The sequence below is a fragment of the Hippocampus comes genome, unplaced genomic scaffold, assembly GCF_001891065.2.
Source record: "Hippocampus comes isolate QL1 unplaced genomic scaffold, H_comes_QL1_v1.1 scaffold85, whole genome shotgun sequence".
NCBI lineage: Eukaryota > Metazoa > Chordata > Actinopteri > Syngnathiformes > Syngnathidae > Hippocampus > Hippocampus comes.
Window position 1 is genome coordinate 4,161,738 of NW_017805540.1, and position 20,795 is coordinate 4,182,532.

Below are 20,795 nucleotides of genomic sequence, written 5' to 3' on the forward strand. Positions count from 1 at the left end.
ATCTGCCTCAAAGTTCGACGTACTGTGCGTTCAGAGATGCTCTTCTGCCTACCTTGGTTGTAACGGGTGGTTATTTGAGTCACTGTTGCCTTTATATCAGCTCAAACCAGTCTGGCCATTCTCCTCTGACCTCTGGCATCAACAAGGCATTTCCGCCCACAGAACTGCCACTCACTGGATATTTTTTCTTTTTCGTACCATTCTCCGTAAACCCTAGAGATGGTTGTGCGTGAAAATCCCAGTAGATCAGCAGTTTCTGAAATACTCAGACCAGCCCTTCTGGCACCAACAACCATGCCACGTTCAAAGCCATTCAAATCACCTTTCTTCGCCATACTGATGCTCGGTTTGAACTGCAGGAGATTGTCTTGACCATGTCTACATGCCTAAATGCACTGAGTTGCCGCCATGTGATTGGCTGATTAGAAAAAAGTGTTAACGAGCAGTTGGACAGCTATACCTAATAAAGTGGCCGGTGAGTGTATTTTGCAAATGGATCTCGATGGGATTCACATGTCTGATGAAAACTCCACGATCCGGAAATTCGGGCCACCCTCAGACTTCACCGAATCGCGCCGCTTTGGTAGCTGTGCACAAATTTCCGAATTTGTGTCAGAAGCCAAGACGGGAGAATCGCCGCGCCTTGAAAGTGCGCAAGAAAGACGTGCCAATGCCCCATCGTCATTTGATTGAGTCACACCTTGTTGTGCTGTAAATGATGTTTGAAGTTTCATGCTAGTCCCGAAAAAAAACCCAGAAAAACCGGATTAAGCAATGCAGCCATTTGCCATGGTCGTTTGATCCCGTCAAAAATTGTCAGGCACAGCTTTTATCCCCAGATAGTTTTCTTTTGTTTTGTTTTTTTTCCATCCACTGAGTCAGTTGAAGCAGTCAAAATTCAACAGGCACACCTTTGCTTACTCCAACAGGTTAAAGGTATTTTTTTTTTTTTAATTCTTCATTTCCAAAAACTAAGCCAGACAAAACTGGATTACGTTTATTCGGCATAATGATTTGAATCCATCAAAAATCAACATGCGCACCTTTGTCTGCTCCAATTCTTTCATTTCAGTTTCATTTCCAAAACTAACCCAGCAAAAGCTGCAGAAAGCTCTGCCACAGGCCACCGCGTCATACTGTACTCCCTACATTGTAGATATTTTGTTATCAGTCATTTTCCGCTCTTGCTCCTCAAGATGTGGCACTCAAGTACCTCTCAGCTGTCAGTGACATTTGAAAGAAGATTCAGAACATGCAGCTTTTTGGTGTGTGCGTTTTGTGACCTGTCCTTTTTCCTGCGTAGGTCCGCAAAGAGTACAGCAAATGCTTCCGACAGTCTCGGTGCCGCGGCGCCCTGCCGCCTGACGGCCCCCACGGATCGGTAAAGACCGCCACGTCTCGGACCACGGCGCGCTACTCTTCTGCTACCCAGGTTGGTAATCGGGGGGAAAAGAAAAAAAACGCACATAAGTGACGTTAGTTTTTCCATTCTGATCGCTCACTTTGATGCGTAGCCATGCCAACATGGCCTCGAAAGTAAAGCAAAGTTGAGAAGCCGCAGCTTACCGCCGTATTCATCCACGCTCCCCGCGGCGCTCGCTGGATTGATGGGCGCTCAGAGTGAGGCATGTCCACGCTGCGTGAATCATTCATCTCAGCAGCGTTGGCGCTTTCAAAAGTCTGGATCCAGGCGCAGACCTCCGAGCACAAACGTACTAAAACTGCTCAATAAGACAAAGTGGTCAGGAGATTAAAGAGCCGCAGAGAGTCGGTGTGGGTTGGCAGAGGACGAAGAGAGCTTCTTCTGCATCTTCTTCCACTTTGTCGGAACTGCTTGGTGTGAAAGGTCTCAGCACGGAATAGGGTGCAGAGGGTAGTGTCTGAGGTGGGGCAGAAAGCGGTAGTGAAGTTTAACAGCTGACTGCGCTCACGTCTCCCATGAAATTGGCGCCTCTGAGCTCTAGCCTCAGCATCTAGTAGACCAGTGGGAAAACAAATGTGTTCAAGTTGGGCCACATTTGTCTTTTAAAAGGGACACTTGTGATGAGGTTAAAAAAACAAAACATTGAGGTCAGAATGCGTATGTAAAATGTTTCTGCATTGCATTTTCATTTTTAATTTGATTATTGAACAAGTCAACCATTCTGTAATGTACCATATTTTCCGCCCTATAAGGCGCTTCGGAGTATAAGGCGCACCTTCAATGAATGCCCTATTTTCAAACTGTTTTCATGTATAGGGCGCACCCATTGTAAGGCGCATAGAATAGAAGCTACATTGCTGGCTGCGGTTGCGTTATGCATCCACTAGATGGAGCTACGCTAAAGGGAATACCATACAATACAGCTTTATTTGTATAGAGCTTTCACAACCGCTGCAGCTGTAACAAAGCGCTTTGCAGAACATTTAAAATACTATGTCCGATATTGATCCACATATCAGGTGCATCGGGTTATAAGGGGCACTGTCGACTTTTTTGAAAATTGAATGCTTTTACGTGCGTCTTATAGTGCGGAAAATACGGTATATGTATCCATTTATTTTTGACCAGAACAAAACGTCTCACGTATGCATCGAAAAAGGCAAACAGTGCAAATCTATGAATTAAAAAAAAAAAAAAAGATCATGGCCGAACAGCGATGGCTACTGTATGTACACCAGCAGTAACCAAACAAGCGAGGCACGTGCTGCTCAAAGAACCTATTAAATCTAACCGCCATCTCAATTTTATGCAGCACGTCGTCCAAGTTTTGCTTCCCTCATAGTCCAAGTTACGTCTGTGCAACGACCTAATAAGAAATCGTAAATGGATGTGCTGTATATTACAAAGAATAACTATCCACATTATAATCTGTATAGTTTCGAGTGCAATATATTTCGACAATAATTACATACCAACATTGCTAATGGAAAGAAATATAAACCAACATGAAAAACAACAAGTACATACAAACAAAGGTAAGAAAGAGCCAAAGATATAAGCAAAATAATTTCAAAAAAAAATGTTACATGCACTCATGAAATTGTTTATTTCATTACTTGTTATATTTTGTTGAGAATAAATGAATCAACTGATTACTGAATGAGTTTTTTTTTTGTTTGTTTGTTTTTTTAATTAGATAAATACATTCTAATGAACCAATAGCAGGAGCAAAAAGTCAAAAATGTTTGCAACAATGATTGTTGATAATTGTAACTGCTTAGAGGGCTGCATTGGAAGAACAAAACCCATTCTTCAACCTAGCATTAGCCTGTGCGCTTTTGGACAAACTAATTAAAAAAAAAAAAGGGAAAGGGAAAACTGATGTAGACTGAAAGAAACCAGGAAGCTAAATACAAAATACAACTGACCCGCCAATGAGGCACATCTGGACAAGACACGTGTGACCGTAAAAAAATGACAAAGAACAGGGCAGACGAGAACATTCGGCGAAAAAGACTCGGAAGACAAAAAGTGTGTGTGTAGCGTATTAACTTGAGCACCTCTATTTTGCCGTTCTCTTACACGTAGGAGTCATCCCGACTTTGTTGAAGCCCTCCTCCAAACATGGTAAATCGAAAAGTGATAGTGGAGGCAAATATTGAGGATTTAGACCTGATTGGAGCATTGATATCATGGACTAATTTGGACTTTCCCAAACTTTTGGGAGCCAAAGCACATATTGTACATGAGAGAAATCTCACAGTACACACCCAATAAAATTGCCACAAAATCTTGAATGTGCAAACGGCAACAAGTGGAACTCCAGGTTCGTTGTGCCTTCTGCATTGTTGTGGAAAAGCATTTCATTGTTCTGCCTGTCACTATAGGTTGCTGGAAGAGATAGTTACCCAAAGATACTTTATTTGTCGGAAATGAATGAGTTTTAGAAGTGAGGTTGCAAATCACTAATTCAGATCCATGTAAATATTTATTTTGGAAATACCTGCTAAAAGTGAGCCACAGAGTGCTAAAATCTGTCAATTATCCATTTTTAGATCAGTAGCGTTGACGACGGTATGCCACTTAAACGCTCACGGCGACAACCTGTTGATCGGTGTCTCCTTCCGTGTGCACGCAGAGCCGCATCAGGCGCATGTGGAACGACACGGTGAGGAAACAGTCGGAGTCCTCCTTCATCTCGGGAGACATAAACAGCACCTCCACGCTCAACCAGGGTAAGCAAGCCCGCCAGACGTTATCCTCCTCTGAGACGGAGCTCGCTCTTTGTCGCTTTCATGGAGGCGGCGGTAGGAAGGAGACAGACTTTAATGCTATGGGGTTTTTTTTTTCTTCTCTTAGCATTAAGTGTTCGAAAATAGCACACAATAGCGTATCACAAAGTCCGGAGGTGCCGCCGTCTCCTGCTGCTGTTGGGATCATCTTTAAAAGAAAAAAAAAAGTCGTTCTATTCCAGGCCTGACGGGTAGAAATGGCGGCATTGGTGACAAGAGAGGCCTCTTCTCAATCATCCGCAGCCTGCAGAGCTTGTCAGGAGGAAGGCGGGGAGGGGATGAGTGAGTCAGGCGGAGGTCAGAGCATGTTTTGGGATGGATCCCGGCACTGCCAAAGCTCCCCGCTGCGCTGCTGCAGATTTCGAACGTAATTAGAAATCTCAAGCCCCCCCCCTCCCAAAAAAATGAAAACGCATGCCAGTTGAGAGAAAGAGAGAGCTTGTCGACCTAAATCTAAATGAGCGAGATGACTCGTTATATTCTTTCCACAAACAGCATGCGGCGGGTGATAAGAATGCTGTGTTTTGTCTCGCGTCTCGACTGGATGCTTTTCTATGGGGGAATTTGTTTCGCATAAACGCTGCGGATGATCGCGTCGTCAACACATGTCGCGCTAATATTGTTTGAGGGCTTGTTTGCATAATGTCTCGCGAAGGGCAACATCTTTATGCCTCCCAAGTGTGGGCTTAATTTCAAACAAGTGTTGCCGGGGTGCGTCAACTTCAAGCTGGATGCTAAATTGGATTTGTTTGGATTTTTTGCGGAATTGTAGCTGCGATCCTGACATAGTGGTGTGCTAACTTTGTTGTTCTGTCAAAGGGGTGATTGGCTTACAAAGTGGGTTGGTAGGCATTTTCTGACTTTTTTTTTTTCCATGTAAATATTTATTTTGGAAATACCTGCTAAAAGTGAGCCACAGAGTGCTAAAATCTGTCAATTATCCATTTTTAGATCAGTAGCGTTGACGACGGTATGCCACTTAAACGCTCACGGCGACAACCTGTTGATCGGTGTCTCCTTCCGTGTGCACGCAGAGCCGCATCAGGCGCATGTGGAACGACACGGTGAGGAAACAGTCGGAGTCCTCCTTCATCTCGGGAGACATAAACAGCACCTCCACGCTCAACCAGGGTAAGCAAGCCCGCCAGACGTTATCCTCCTCTGAGACGGAGCTCGCTCTTTGTCGCTTTCATGGAGGCGGCGGTAGGAAGGAGACAGACTTTAATGCTATGGGTTTTTTTTTTTCTTCTCTTAGCATTAAGTGTTCGAAAATAGCACACAATAGCGTATCACAAAGTCCGGAGGTGCCGCCGTCTCCTGCTGCTGTTGGGATCATCTTTAAAAGAAAAAAAAAAGTCGTTCTATTCCAGGCCTGACGGGTAGAAATGGCGGCATTGGTGACAAGAGAGGCCTCTTCTCAATCATCCGCAGCCTGCAGAGCTTGTCAGGAGGAAGGCGGGGAGGGGATGAGTGAGTCAGGCGGAGGTCAGAGCATGTTTTGGGATGGATCCCGGCACTGCCAAAGCTCCCCGCTGCGCTGCTGCAGATTTCGAACGTAATTAGAAATCTCAAGCCCCCCCCCTCCCAAAAAAATGAAAACGCATGCCAGTTGAGAGAAAGAGAGAGCTTGTCGACCTAAATCTAAATGAGCGAGATGACTCGTTATATTCTTTCCACAAACAGCATGCGGCGGGTGATAAGAATGCTGTGTTTTGTCTCGCGTCTCGACTGGATGCTTTTCTATGGGGGAATTTGTTTCGCATAAACGCTGCGGATGATCGCGTCGTCAACACATGTCGCGCTAATATTGTTTGAGGGCTTGTTTGCATAATGTCTCGCGAAGGGCAACATCTTTATGCCTCCCAAGTGTGGGCTTAATTTCAAACAAGTGTTGCCGGGGTGCGTCAACTTCAAGCTGGATGCTAAATTGGATTTGTTTGGATTTTTTGCGGAATTGTAGCTGCGATCCTGACATAGTGGTGTGCTAACTTTGTTGTTCTGTCAAAGGGGTGATTGGCTTACAAAGTGGGTTGGTAGGCATTTTCTGACTTTTTTTTTTTCTTTCCCCTCCCTGAATGGTTTATTTCTCATATTTTTGTCAGTTTTGCGGGTACAATCAATTTTCTCCCCTTGGATGTTGAGTGCCTTCACTTCCTAACCGTTACATGAACAGTGAGATATCTCTCAAGCTGGGGGAGCTCTCCTGAGTACCAAGCCTTGTGCTGGAATCGCTGACTATAAAAATGCCAAGACAAGCCTATTAGAACAGCTGAACTTTATTTGGGGTTAATGAGAGAGAGGCACTTGACATGTTGACAGGTGTGTTTTTGACTGCCATCTAACCTGAGTTTGAATGTGATTTATTTAATTCTCAGCAATAACATCCCGGTTAACTTAATAAACTTTGCATTTGAACAGGGTGTGTAGACTTTTTGTATCGAGCTTTTACTTATTTTTTTATTTACATTTGGTTGATTTGTGATTTGTGATGCCAACGTTAGCCATGTATCAGCATTGTCAGGGCGTCGAAGGGAGTGCATGCCTTAGAAAGTTTAGGAAAAGGGTGTTCTCTTTGAAATCACTCAACAAGCTTTGTGTTTAACAGGGTTTGTTTGGATTTTTTGGGCGGGTGTGGGGGTTGTGATGCTAGCAATAGGGGTGCACCAACTTTGATGGGGTGCTGAAGGCTTTAAACGTTTGGGGAAAGGCTGTTTTTTGTAAAATTAATGTAGCCAGACGTTAAATGGGCTTTGTCTGATTATTTTGACAAGGGACTAAGATTAACATGGTTGTGATGCCGGCTATCGGGGTGCGCCGGTTTTGTCAGGCTGCCCTCCTTCACTTTTCCCTGACTGTCCATCCTGACATTTCTCTCTTTTTTTTTTCTTCTTCTGTTATTTTAGGCATGACCGGCAACTACCTCCTCACTAACCCCCTCCTCCGCACCCACGACACTAACCCTTATAACAACCTGCTGGCAGAGACGGTGGTGTGCAACACGCCTTCCCCACCGACCTTTCACTCTCCAGGTGTGCGCCTCATGCCTCCGCCGCCTGCCTGCGCGTTTTGATTTGTTTGCAAGGGAACATGTTAAGAGGGGTTCGGGAAAAAGTTGAAAATGCCCATTGGTCAGCAGCAAATTTGAATCAGAGATGGCTTCATGTGTCTTGACGTATCTTTGCGCGCAGCATGGATCTTACCACGTAATTTATAGCTGACGTGTCAGAATAAATTCCACCTTTGCTGAACCTAACCCAAGATTCATAAATGACAAATATATTAAATATTATATTATTATTATTGTGATGACGTGCTCGAAACGAGGGCCAATTTGGAAGCAGCGCAAAAAAAATTATCTCTCCATTTACATCTACTTTCCTTGCATCTCTGATTTAAAAAAAAATGTTGGCCATTGTAATTGGCGCCTGCAGACAGATGACTTTTTCTACATATTTAATAATATAAAAGAAACAAATAAAAATGTATACGGCATATATTATATTACAATATTCATTAGGTTCACAATGCATTTTAGATATTTAAATCACCTCATATGTTACATTTTATACATGTAAAAAAGGAAATAATTATTACTCCTAATAATTTTTACTCTGAATTTTACCAGGAAATATTAGGAAGGCTTTTACACAAATAAAAAAAAAAAAAAATGTCAAGAAGTATACAATAAAATAAAGCCTGTACTTTCACAAGAAAAAAAAGCAACAAAAATGATATATTAGTTTTCTATTCTTTTACAAGTGTACAAAGTATTTTTAATTGCTTCTTTTGTTGTTGTCATTTTACGATTCTATTTTTGCATCTTGTATGTCAGTTTGTTCCTAATCCACCTTTGATTTAGCCCGTGGCACTGAAAAGAAAAGCCGTTTCATTCTTTCTTACATGTACTGTATCTGTGTTTCAAATTTGGCGTACAGAGAGTTAAGTAATGATGGGAATGTGAAAGATGAAAGCAAAGTTCAGTTTGGTGCTGGGCTCAAGCCCACCAGTTTATTTATGCATCAATTTTTTTAAACCAAGCCTTTACATGCGGGAATAAGGCACTAACAGTTTAGGCCACCGCTCGTTAGTGGAGCAAAAGAGGAGAGCAAAGCGTTCTGAAATTTCATTTTCTAGCATCGGCATTCAAGATCATCGCAATGTTTTCAGCACACATGCTGAGACAACGAGGCTAACGGAAGCTACACATTTAGCATTGTACTTGAGCTAAAGCTAACTTGCTACAGGGGGTACCTTCGTAGCATTACTGAGTAGGTTGATTTAAAAAAAAACGTTTTTGGTTGTCAGTGTTGGGTAAGTTACATCCAAAATGAAGTATATTATAATCTTTTTTTTTATATTAATTAATTTAAAACATTAATTAATTAATATTACTCACAGGTAGTCCCCAGTTGACTGCTGTTTCAAGGTTACCAATGGAGACAATGAGTATTTTGTCATTGACCACTTCATTTCCTGTTTTTCATTTGGTTGTTCGATATTATCCCGATCTTTTGTGCCACTGATCATCGGTCAGTGGCGAGAAACACTTTGAAACAGTTATCTTTTATTTAGTCGATGTTTACTTATGTCTGCGGCGACCTAATTCCATGCTGGCACAGCCAAAAGGGAGGGTAAAAAAAGCCAATCATAGGGAAGAAAGGACGTGCGTGATGCGGCGCGGGCACACGGTCGTAGCCCTCAGATATTCTCCCCATTTGATGATAAAAGAGAATGGAGAAAAGCAACAGCAGCATGATGAAAGGCCAATCGCGTTACAAATGCGAAGAGTTCAACTTAATACAACCTTAATAGCCGTCCCCCGTTAGGTCATTCAATTGCTGCACAATGAAGACAAAATGCCTTTAAAAAAAAGCATTGGAAATGTAATACATTGTTCAAAACAACATCATCCAAAATTCACATATGCAGTCAGAGAACCTTTGAACAATTTTTTTTTCTCCTTTTGATATGCTTGTATGGCAGTCAACCCTCAAACAGCAGCTGAGCAGCTTATTCGTTAAGGGTTCGGTATTTATTTTTACATAGTTTAAATTCTTATTTTAACTTTTATTTTTGGGGGGTTGAATGTTTAGAATTGTTTGATGGAAACACGTCAGCGTTCAGAGTTCAGGGAGGAAGTTAATAAGACTTCGATGGACTTGATAATGAGGATTGATCAAAAAGTAACATGACTACATTGTTGAATACCTCAATCAAGTATAACCGAAACCAGTTTTGCTCCCGCTTCCTTTTTAAAAACATACGCTAGCGTGCATGCATGCGACTGTATTGTTTAAGCTAGCATACCTTTTACCAAGCCGCGTCCAATGATACAAAACTCGGTGTACTGAATTAAATTACGTACATTCAAGTCGGAACGGGTGATTTCGATTAAACATTTCTGTCCACTGTGGCTCAGTCCTGCCTCTAGAGGAACGTTAGCCACATTTACGGCCGTATTTATGAGTCGATCAAGAAGCAATCTAACATATGGTGTGCCGTTTTCCTGGAAACCAAATGACGGATTCCCAAATCGGAAAGTCGCGGCAGGAGACATGAGCTTCTTTTCACATTTGGTCTGCTATAATCGTTACATTTAACGCCTTGGGGATGAAAGCGGGGTGGGGGGGAGTCAGATCGTCATGTCTTATGAGTTTATTAATACGAAGTAATGTTCGGCAGATGTTACTCCTTGTGCCGTACAAGCATCGCAAACATCTTGGATAAATTTCACTTTGGATTGATTCACAGAGTGCAGCTGTGACGGGTCCACTCGGATTCCGTTCCCATCTTTCCCAGCCACTCTCCGCCACCCTCCTCAGCTGCAAAACTCCCATCTCAGACAATACCTGTCTGTGCATAAACACAGCACATTTCAGAGGATGTGTCCGATAATCACCTGACCTCTTCTCACCCCTGTGCTCATTTTTTTTCTTTCCTTGTCTTTCGAAAAAAATCTCTTTCATGTTCACCAGCTGTCATCCGTTCGTATTTTTGTGAGCTTTATTTCATTTTATTCCACGGAGTGAGCCGCCACTAAAATGTCAGCTCGCCGCAGAAAGCCTAGCCGCCTCATAAAATCCTCTCGTGAAATCAAAGTACATCAAATGAGAGCGAGCATATGAAGGTTACCGCCAGTGCTCGGGAAAACAACAGCAGCAACAAACAAAACACTCAAGCTGCCTTCTCAAGGTCAGAAAAAAAGGGCTGCAAAGGTTTCTGTGTGTGTGTGTGTGTGTGTGTGTGTGTGTGTGTGTGTGTGTGTGTGTGTGTGTGTGTCAGTAAAACGGCTCACTGAACAGTTGTTACCTTCACGCATATGTAAAATGAAACTTCACTCAAAGCACTTGTAGCAAAGCACAACTTCTTTTGTAGCATTGATTGTTATTCATGACTGGAAGTCTATTCTTTTTTTTTCTCATTCCATGTTATTTATTTTGTGTCATTTTATTCATCCATCCGTCCATCCATTTTTTGAGCCTCTTTATCCTCATAAGAGTCGTGGGGGGTTCTGGAGCCTAGCCCAGCCGTCTTAGGGCAGTAGGCGGGGGACACCCTGAACCGGTTACCAGCCAATCGCAGGGCACACAGAGACGAACAACCATCCGCGCTCACACTCACGCCTAGGGACAATAGAGCGTTCGATCACCCTGCCATGCATGTTTTTGGAATGTGGCAGGGCCGCCTGTGTGATTTTATTTTACGATGTATATAATAATTGTTAGTGATAGGCGGAACGGTGGTCGACTGGTTCGTGCATCGGTCTTCACAGAGGTGAAGGGTTCAATTCCGGCTCCGGCCTTCCTGTGTGGAGTTTGCATGTTCTCCCCGTGCCTGCGTGGGTTTTCTCCGGGTGTTCCAGTTTCCTCCCACATTCCAAAACATGCATGGTGGGTCAATTGAAAGATCTAAATCAGGGGTGTCAAACTCATTTTTGTCACGGGCTACATTGTCGTTACCATTTCCTTTGGCGGGTCAGTATGACTGAAACTATATAAAGAAATCAGGAAGAACAGTTTCGTCGACTATTGTGTAAGTTAGGTCATGAGTAGTTTGGTGACAAGAAAATGCTTGCAAATCTCACTTGTTTATTACAAATGAGAAGTTGAAATTTTGGTCCAGATTTTAGCAAGAATGTTTGATTTGCTCTCACGGGCCACATAAAATGATGAGGAGGGCCAGATCTGGCCCCCAGGCCTTGTGTTTGACACCTGTGCTCTAAATTGTCCCCCGTGTCATTGTGAACGTGAATGGTTGTTCATCTATGTGTGCCCTGCGATTGGCTGGCAACCATTTCAGGGTGTCCCTCGCCCATTGCCCGAAGACAGCTGGGACAGGCTCCAGCAGCCCCCCCCCCCCCGACCGCAACCCTTGTGAGGATATAAGCGCATTAGAAAATGACAAAACAATCGTATATTTTATAATGCACAAGAAAATGTTTATTTCGCACTATAAATACAGTTGAGTTGAGTTGAGACACAAAAAAAATTACTGTGTAAAGGACTTTTTTTTTTTAAATTCGAGCCACCATCCTTGCTTGATCTCTTCTAACATGGCAAAGTAAACATTTTAAAAAGTCATATTTACAACAACAATGAGGTAAAAAGAACAAGTTTATTTAGTTTTTAATCAGGTGTTGATATCCAGTCGTGTATAAACGAGCTGTGACGTGAACAATGTCATTCCACCATACAAAATGATTCCTCCCTTCATTTGAAAGGTGACAATAAAAAACACGAAATAAAAAGATTTCTAACGTGGCAAATACTCGAATGCTATTTCTCATGTTACATGGCAGCGGGTTCCTCTATTACAATGTCCAAATGACAGCCCGCTACTGTATGCTGTAGAAATCTGCAGCAGGAAAAGCTCTCAAAATGGATCTTAAAAGTGCTTACATTTGACATTGGAGAAGGCGAATTAACTCGTGTGTGTGCGTGCGCATGTGTCTTATAAAAAAAAATTAAAAAAAAAGCGAGGAAAAAGTCAGGTGTCAATCAAAAGTAAGGGTTGGGAGCTTGGCATCGTTGAAGCTAGCAGACGTTTGCTTGCCGCTGAGCTTTTTTCCTTCACCTGCTGAGTCCAGGATTCAGTCGTCCTTGCTTTTGTCCTCCTTCAAAAGTGTCCAACACACACACACATACACACACACACCAAAAAAATCTGAACAAAGCATTCTGTTATCTTTCATTCCAAGGACGCAAGCCGACTGAATCCAGAGCATTTTCTTTCCTCTTTACCTGCTTTTATTGTGTTTGATTTTGAGCATTTTTTTTTTGTCTGTGTATTTGTTTCTGCTGCAATTTTGAAAACGAGTGTCTTTGTTTTCCCACTTTTTTTGCACATCAGCTGTGCTTAGGGCAGATAGCCTGAGCAGACACACTTGATGTGAGTGGTGGCGAAGTGAGTCATTGCACCGTGCCTGCGCGCGCGCGTGTGTGTGTGTGTGTGTGTGTGTGTGTGTGTGTGTGTGTGTGTGTGTCGTAACGTGCCTGTGTGTTTCTTGGGGGTGGGGGGTGTACAGAGGTGGCAGGCCATCTGTGTTCCACATCGCTCCTTCTTTTTTTTCCCCCCCCAACTTCTTTTAAAGGCTGCAATGTTTTATTCATTGTTGATGTTCAACCCGCTTGTGCTTTTTGTCGTTCTTTCTTCATTGTGTCTGTGGCTGCCTTTGTGTGCCGCCGTGTTGTTCACATGCTGCTGCTCATGCTCGACTGTATGTACGATACTTTTGGTCTCATCGCGTCTTGCCATCTCTCCGCATGACGTCGATATTGTTCGGGATCAATTCTCAGCCCGCATCCACAAACACATGGGTATTTTTAGAGATTTTTTTTTTTTTTTAATGATACACTTTCATATTTTATTGTGTATTTTATTGTATTATATATTATTGTATGTATCATTGAGTTGGATGGTATAATTCATCTATTTTAATGTTTTTAATATATTGGCTTTTTTTTGTAACTTGACTGTCACTTAAACTTTTTGTACATTTGTACTTTCATTTTATATGCACATACATTTAGATAAATATACTGTAAATACCTGCACACGGGTGCACAAAAGCACTGCGCCAGTACGCAAGAGTACTTCGAATTGAATGCTACGCTCCAGTAAAAGCAGGGGTGTCAAACTCATTTTTGTAGTTCGGGTTTCCCTCAGCGGGACATTATGACTGTGAATTTTATGAAACCATATAAATGTTTGATCACCTCCACATATTACTTATACACTGCACAACAAATTGGTGGATAACTAGTTTTGAAATCGGAAGTCTAGAATAATGGTTAGTTCAGCCATTGCTTCCGTTAATGTAATAAGTAAGTAATGAGATAATGCTTGCGATATCTCTATGTAATGATGGATTACATCTGACAATTTTAAATTTTGGTTCAGACTTTAGCAAGCATCATGGAAAAGCTGACATGCTCGATTTGCTCCCGCGGGCCACACAAAATGATATGGCGGGCCAGATCTGGCCCCCGGGCCTTGAGTTTGACACCCGTGAGCTAGATGGACAATCAACTAATTGGATAAAATTGGTCTTTTTTGCATGCCGTTATATCCATCCACCCATTTTCTTATCCTCTCATCCTCACGAGGCATGCCGGAGCCTGTCCCAGCTGTCTTTGAGCACTAGGCAGGGTACAACCTGAACCGGTTGCCAGCCAATCGCAGGGCACACATAGATGAACAACCATTCACGCTCACAATCACTCCTCCGGACAATTTAGAGTGTTCCGTGAACCTGCCATGCATGTTTTTGGAATGTGGGAGGAAACTGGAGCACCTGGAAAAAACCCACGCAGGCACGGGGATAACATGTCAGAATCGAACTCTGCGCTTCTGCACTGTGAGGCTGATGTGCGAACCAGTTGGCTGCCCCATACCTGGCCCCCGGGCCTTGAGTTTGACACCCGTGAGTTAAAGCCTACCACCACACATTTGTGATCGGCCTCACTTTGAAGTCAAGTCAGCCGCCACAACGATTGCTTCCGGGGCCCATCTTCAACTTGTTTCATTCTATTTATTTATTTTTACTCACGTCACAAAGTAGAGCAGTGCTTTTAAAAAAAAATACCCTTGTGTTTGTGGGCATGGCATTTGATTGGCTTGAGCCATAGGAGTGCAGACCTTTTTTTGGAAAGAATGGGGTCTTCATAAAAGGAAGGGAACAAGTGTACTGAGCAATATCAAGTCCATGCGGATGGTGTTTTCAAGAAGTGGGTTCGGTTAGGAGGCAGAAAATCATCTCACGTGTTGTCATCTGTCATTTGTTGCAGGACAGCAGTCTCTGAGCAACAGCCGGGACATCAGCGCCATGGACACCCTCCCCCTCAACGGAAACTTCAACAACAGCTATTCCCTGCGAGACGACAACTATGAAGCCGTCGGCGTCCGCGCCCCCCAGCCCGACATGGGGGGCCTCAACCTGGACGACGCCGCCTTTGAGAAGATGATCATATCCGAGATGGTGCACAACAACCTGCGGCCCCGCGCCGCACCCAGAGGCCGCGGCGGCGGCGCCCAGCGTGATCGGGACTCGGCGCTAGCCCCGCAGACCAGGGCGGCCGCGGACCGGGGCGGGGGCGGAAGCGGCAGCGAGGACGACGCCGTCGAAGCCGATCGTGTCGAGGCGTCGTCCCCGCAGAGAGCAAGTGGGCGAGAGGGCCACGTGCCCCTGGAGCTGCTCCTGCAGCCACACCACAAGGAGGCGATGGAGGCCCCCCTTCTGCCACAGAGGACTCACTCCCTGCTCTACAATGCCCAAAAGGCTCCTAGGCAGTTGGAGGGCCATGTGGAGACCGTGACGCCGGGGGAGGACGCCAGCAACAACAACAACAGAGACTCGCTCTACACCAGCATGCCCAACCTGAGGGACTCGCCCTCCGCTTCACCGTACCCCCCCGAGGAGGAAGAGGAGGACGAGCGCTCCCCCTCCACCCGAAGCAACAGCGAGGACGCGTATCATAAAAGCATGCCCGAGCTCGGGGATGCGCCCCCGCTTTCCTACTACCACATAAACCGAGTGCCCAGTGACAGCTGCTTGCCCCCAGCGCCGCCCGCCGCCCAAGAGGGGGACGCCTCCGCTGACGGACAGATGCAGATCATCACCAGCCTCTGAGCTCAAACCCGAGTGGGCAGGTGTTTCCGGTTGATGTCAAGTGAGCCGCTGAGCCCGGCTCCGCACTCTACAAGCGCACCAGGAAGTCGGGGCGTTGTTGGGTGGGTAAAGGAATGAATCAGTGACTTTTTTTTTTTTTTTTTTTTTTGCACACAAAACTCCTTGATACTTAAAAACTTGTTCGAATGAGGCCTGAACGTGGACTGTGAACACTTTGCTGTCAGACAATGGAGGTGCACAGGCTGTGTAAGGCCCAGTACACACATCAAGGTTTGTCATATCTTGAAAAAGTTGTTTCCCATTTCCAGACCACACACAAAGAAAAAAAAATCTGTCAATTTACAGTTTTGGTCAGACTGTGTGTGCTGTGTGCCCGATAATGACGACACAGAAAACCACACACACAAAGTTTCTGTTCTACCACCGAGCTAGAATCCTCCCAAGACGGAAATCTGGTGGATTCAATTGTGCTGTGACAAAAAAAAAGAAAAAAGAAACATGACCAGTTGTGTTGCATTGGTGTTTCCTGAATGTTTTCGAAAGGACGAGAGACTGGAAGGTAGTAGAATGATGATGTTGTCAATAAAGACTTGGGTTGTAAACTACATCTTGCCGTCTGGCGAACACGTTTATACAAAATATGACATCTGGTCGGACATGGTTGTTTTATTTTATGGCCCGCTTTGTTGTTCCTCAGTTGAGGCTCTTCTTGATTGGCTACATTCTGTTCAACGTCACAGATCTCGGAGCCATGACTCGGCAGTGGTCACTTCCCCCACACACCCAAGATTTTTGCTCTTAATTTCATTACTTAACAGAAAATTTGAATCAGAGATGGCTTTATGTGTCCCTAAATGCGTGTTTGGCACTGATTTAAAAATGTGTCTTCGCTTTCTTTCTAGCACATCACATTTTGGACATTTTCATATGACCTATAAAAGCTTGCACAATTCAGATTTTACCGTGCGTTGTAATTTAAAGTGAAAAAAAAAATTCCACCTGTTGCTGAACCGAAGCCTTAGTTCAGAAATATGACTAAATATTAGATACTATATTGCCGCGGCTATATTGTGAAAATCTGATGTGTGATAGCAAAAACGAGGGCAGATAGATGCAGTATCAGCGCAAAAAAAAAGTCTATAAAAGCATCTCTGATTAAAAAAATTTGTAAACATTTGTTGACCGCCGTTATTGAATTCGTTAAACATTTAAAGCCCCAACCCACTGAGAGGCGAACATTAGCGGGTGTTGCGGTCTCATCTGGGTTCGTTCAAGGTCGCAACTGTTTGCCAAACGGCCACCAGACATTTGTCAGATGTTTGTACTCTTCTTGTCGCAAGGTCATTTTGAACGTGTCCTTGCGACAAGAAAAAAAATACTAAAACCGTTGGCCAACGTTTTGCGAACATTTGTAACATTGAATGAACCCTGACGCGAATGCACTTTTTTGCTCCCTTCGCCAACGGTCGCGTAGGTTCGCCCCTCATTGGGAAATGGGCTTGAGGTTGTCGGCATCCGACCTGTCATGGATCCTATTATCGGACCAAATTAACTCATCTCACAGGATCATCTTCCAAGCTATGTTATAAGATAGTCTGGCATTTGTCGTCCTTGGTCGAGACTGGGCAAAATTGGGACAAAAACCAAAAGTCTGTATGTGTACCGTGTCTCAAGGATGGAAATAGGTTAAATATCCCAGTAAAGAGGTCCTGACACACTCCTGGTGATCTGAGGCCTGCTTTTCAAAACCAGGCTCTTTCTAGACAAACTCCAGTGGCCCCACAGTTGTGATTGTAAAGTAATGAAAACCACTAATTCAGACTCAGGCCTTATATTTTCTCTATTGCACAATTAACTGTTGTCAAAGTAACAGCTAAAAGAGTTTATATTTTGCTGTACCACTAGTGTAAAAGGTAATAATGTTTAACAAAAAAAAAAAAAATAGAAAGAAAAAAAAAAGAAAAAGAAAAGGCAACCATTCAGTAGTTAACCCCTCTTCCATGTTAATAGAACTCTTCATGTAAAGTGAATAAAAATGGAGGGGATATGCTTTTGTTCCCTCTCACACTTGGACTTGTTGTATGATCAAATATGTTTTAAAAGAAGGAAAAAAAAATTACAGTATTTGGAGAGAGATCCGAATCCATCTGCTCACATCTCTGCTTGTAAAGTGCTTTTGCTTTCTTTCATGGACAACTCTTTGAAGGAAAATGTGTCACCTGGACTTTTTGTTTGCGGAAACTTGTCTTTCTTTTACTCTTGTTAATTTATTAATGGAACTATTTGGTTAAAAAAAAAAAAAACTGCGAAGGTTGTTGCGGCACTGATTAGGTTCCTGATATTTCTTTTGTAAGAGCCCATTGTCAGCTGATATTTCATTCAACTCCTGTTTGATATCAATTAAATGTGAATTTTTTTTTCTTGTTCACAAATGTCCCAATGCTTATTTTTACTAACAAGCTCTGCCTTATGTACCTGTAAAGTGCCAAAAGCAAGGCATTTGCATTTGTATTGTGCAACCTACGTAGGTTTATGGCATCTTACAGAAGTACCTGCGCCTCCAGGCTGAACAAGTTGGTGGTGGAGTCGCAGAACTTTTCCCAGAATATTCTAGCGCAGAGGTCCCCAACCCCCGGGCCGCAGACCGGTACCGGTCATTTGGTACCTGGCCACACAGAAAGAATACATAACTTACTTCAGTTTTATTCATATTGGAATCTGAAAGATGTTTTATTTTGAAAAATAACTGGATCCTCTGTTACATCCATCTACAATACGTCATGTGATAGGTTACCGCTAAAATGAAACCCAGGAGCTAGCAAGATTAGTAAAAAACAAAGGTCTTTGGAAAGTTTCTTTGGGGAGGGGAAAGGCCCAGCCAGGAGACAGAGGAGGAGCCTACGACTTTCAAGAAAAAGAAGGCTACATTTAATAGACAGTGTCAGGAGTCCTACTTAAAATATGGATTGATCACAACGGGAGATTCCCACGCACCAAGCCCAGTCTGCATAATATGTGGCGATGGTGAGTCGTATTTTTCATGCACTTAGTATTTGCGGTCTATCTTATTTTGAAGGTGCATGTAAACATTACCATAGCGACCAGAGAGTGTTGCGGCCAGATAGGACGTTCCTCATGTCGTGATTCGTGTTTATTATTGTGTTTCGAAAATACCACAGTTTTCATGCCGGTCATCATATTATTTTGTTGTAGTTATCCGGTCTTTAAGGGCCGGTCCCTGAAAATATTGTCTGACATTAAACCGGTCCATGAGGCAAAAAAGGTTGGGGACCCCTGTTATAGCACAGGGGTCACCAGCTCCGGTCCTCGAGGGCTTCTAACATGTTTTAGATGTCTGTCCTCCAACACCACTGATTCAAATGATGAGCTCATCAGGAAGCTCTGCAGAAGTCTGATAAAGATTCTGATCATTTGAATCAGGTGTGTTGGAGGAAGGAGACATGTAAAACATGAGGATCCCCCAAGGACCGGTTGGTTGGTGACCCCTGTTCTGGAGCCTCGCAGTCATTTGTTCTTGCTCACACACACGAATTGGGTTTTGGGTCGTACTGTGAGGTGTATTGTCAGGAGAGCCGAGGTGGTTCGTTTATCTGCCGGTCGAGTTGAAGAACCTGTGGCTGAAGCCAAATTATGGCTGGATTTTTACTTTTGACAGATGATGCTGTGAGATTTGCGCAATCAATTTCTGTCCGGGTTTGTTCACTGGATAACCTGTTTACAGAATCTGAGGTTCTTGGACTGCATGTCTTCTGATTGAAGAAACATAATTACCACCATGGACTGTGCTGGTAATTTTGTGATATTTGTGCACTCGGCCTTCATTTTGTCTATTGGTACATAAGACGTGTCTCTGGAAACACCATCTTGGACTCTGTTTGTCAGATTGGCAGTCCTTGAATTTGCTTATGATGCCGTGATATTTATAGGATCAATGAACATCCCAGCTTCAGTAGAGAATCCGTCTGTCTCTAGGGTGTTTTGTTGAAGAGACATTTTTGGATCTTGATCATGCCGCTGATGCAGTGGTATTTGCGGTCATCAGTGGCTACCCTGGTTATTTCGCTTGAGAACCTGTCTCGGGAATCTTGGAAGGCCAATGTACTCGTTAAAGATACAATTACAGCCCTTGACGTTGCCGACAATGCTTCGATTTTTGTGGAATCAATCCTAATTTTGCTATTGAAGTGATATGAAGTTTACGACCCAACCTTTCCGGGTGTCAACACCACAAGGATCCACGTCTGCCTTTTGCACCTGTGCTGGTGTCTTACATTGTCACTGTCGCTGGAGCGGACTTCGTGCTGGCCTCAGCGGAGACTGAGGAGAATCTGCTGGCATTTAGATGCATGGTTGATGTCAGAAAGCACATCCTGACCAGAAAAAAACAGACTATTACCTTATCTTTTGTGGCCAAATGTGCACAGCAGGGACAATTTGTGAACCCCCACTAAAGGCGTTCTTATCGCAGTGTTTGATTAATGAAGCATCCAGCAGACACAGAGCTGCATTACGGTATCATTTATTTGTTTCTGTCCAACAACACAAATCCTACAGTCATTTGTTTTCCTCATCAAACCCCGGAGGGAAATAAGCATCGCTTTATGCACTAAGAGCTCAGCTGCGTTCATTGGCATTCGCTAACTAGGTCTCTTTATTTGGCTTTCTACAGCTAGTTATGCGGTGGATTGGTAGCAATTTTTTTTATTCTCTGAAAAACATAAGCGAGCCGCCAAGAGTGGTCCGAAATAGTAATGATACTGTGGGAGCCCTAAACAATGAACTGAAACTTGAAAGTAATTTCCCACAGGATAAACTGGGAAAAATGAACCAGACGACTGATTAGCAGCCATGAAAATTGCTTTAAGACAGCGGAGTGCTGGCAAGAACGTGGATGAAAAAGACCCCAAATGCATCGTAGACTAGATGTCTTTCAAAATCATCAGGATCCTTGCTCTATTATTGAGCAATATTTAGTCACTTAACAGGGACTGGTTAAATAATCTATGTTGTACCTACAGATACACTAAACAGGCAGTAAAAGGTAAGTGAAGGTTAATAACAGATTGCCATTGCTAGCCTCTAGATTTAGTGAGCATTGCTAATTATAAAGTCACGCTTTTGGCTAGCATATTTCACTCTTCGTTATTTGTGTCCTAGCTGGATGCTACAGCCAATTCTATTGAAGTGGCTCATGTCCTGCAGCGAATAATACTGAAGTGAGGCATGTCCTGCCTCGACCTCGAGTGGGGATTCATAAACGCTTGGTGATAGTAGTTGTTAAGCCATCCTGGTCTTTTAGCTTTATACAGATATAGTAATAAAAGTAATAAAATAGGGAAGTAGGTAGCTTGATTCATACTAGTTATATAAATTACTGTGAAACAAATGGCTGCTGTTAAGACCTTTTACAAGGATTACAACTACATATATA

At 43.4% G+C, this 20,795-nt stretch overlaps 1 protein-coding gene across 10 annotated transcripts in view; it reads left to right on the forward strand.

Moving 5' to 3' along the window:
• adgrl2b.1 (adhesion G protein-coupled receptor L2b, tandem duplicate 1) overlaps positions 1 to 17,470 on the forward strand; it is a 158,904-nt gene extending 141,434 nt beyond the window's left edge. For 4 of the 10 annotated variants that reach the window (XM_019879092.1, XM_019879093.1, XM_019879098.1 and 1 more), the window contains 3 exons: positions 1,304 to 1,432; positions 4,062 to 4,158; positions 14,502 to 17,470. In XM_019879092.1, coding sequence (XP_019734651.1) covers positions 1,304 to 1,432; positions 4,062 to 4,158; positions 14,502 to 15,343 — 1,068 coding nt within the window. In that variant the 3' untranslated portion in view covers positions 15,344 to 17,470. Of the gene's footprint in view, positions 1 to 1,303; positions 1,433 to 4,061; positions 4,159 to 7,118; positions 7,245 to 12,564; positions 12,619 to 14,501 lie in introns of all 10 variants that reach the window. The other 6 variants (XM_019879089.1, XM_019879091.1, XM_019879090.1 and 3 more) reach the window with 4 other exon arrangements.
• The last annotated feature ends 3,325 nt before the right edge of the window (positions 17,471 to 20,795 follow it).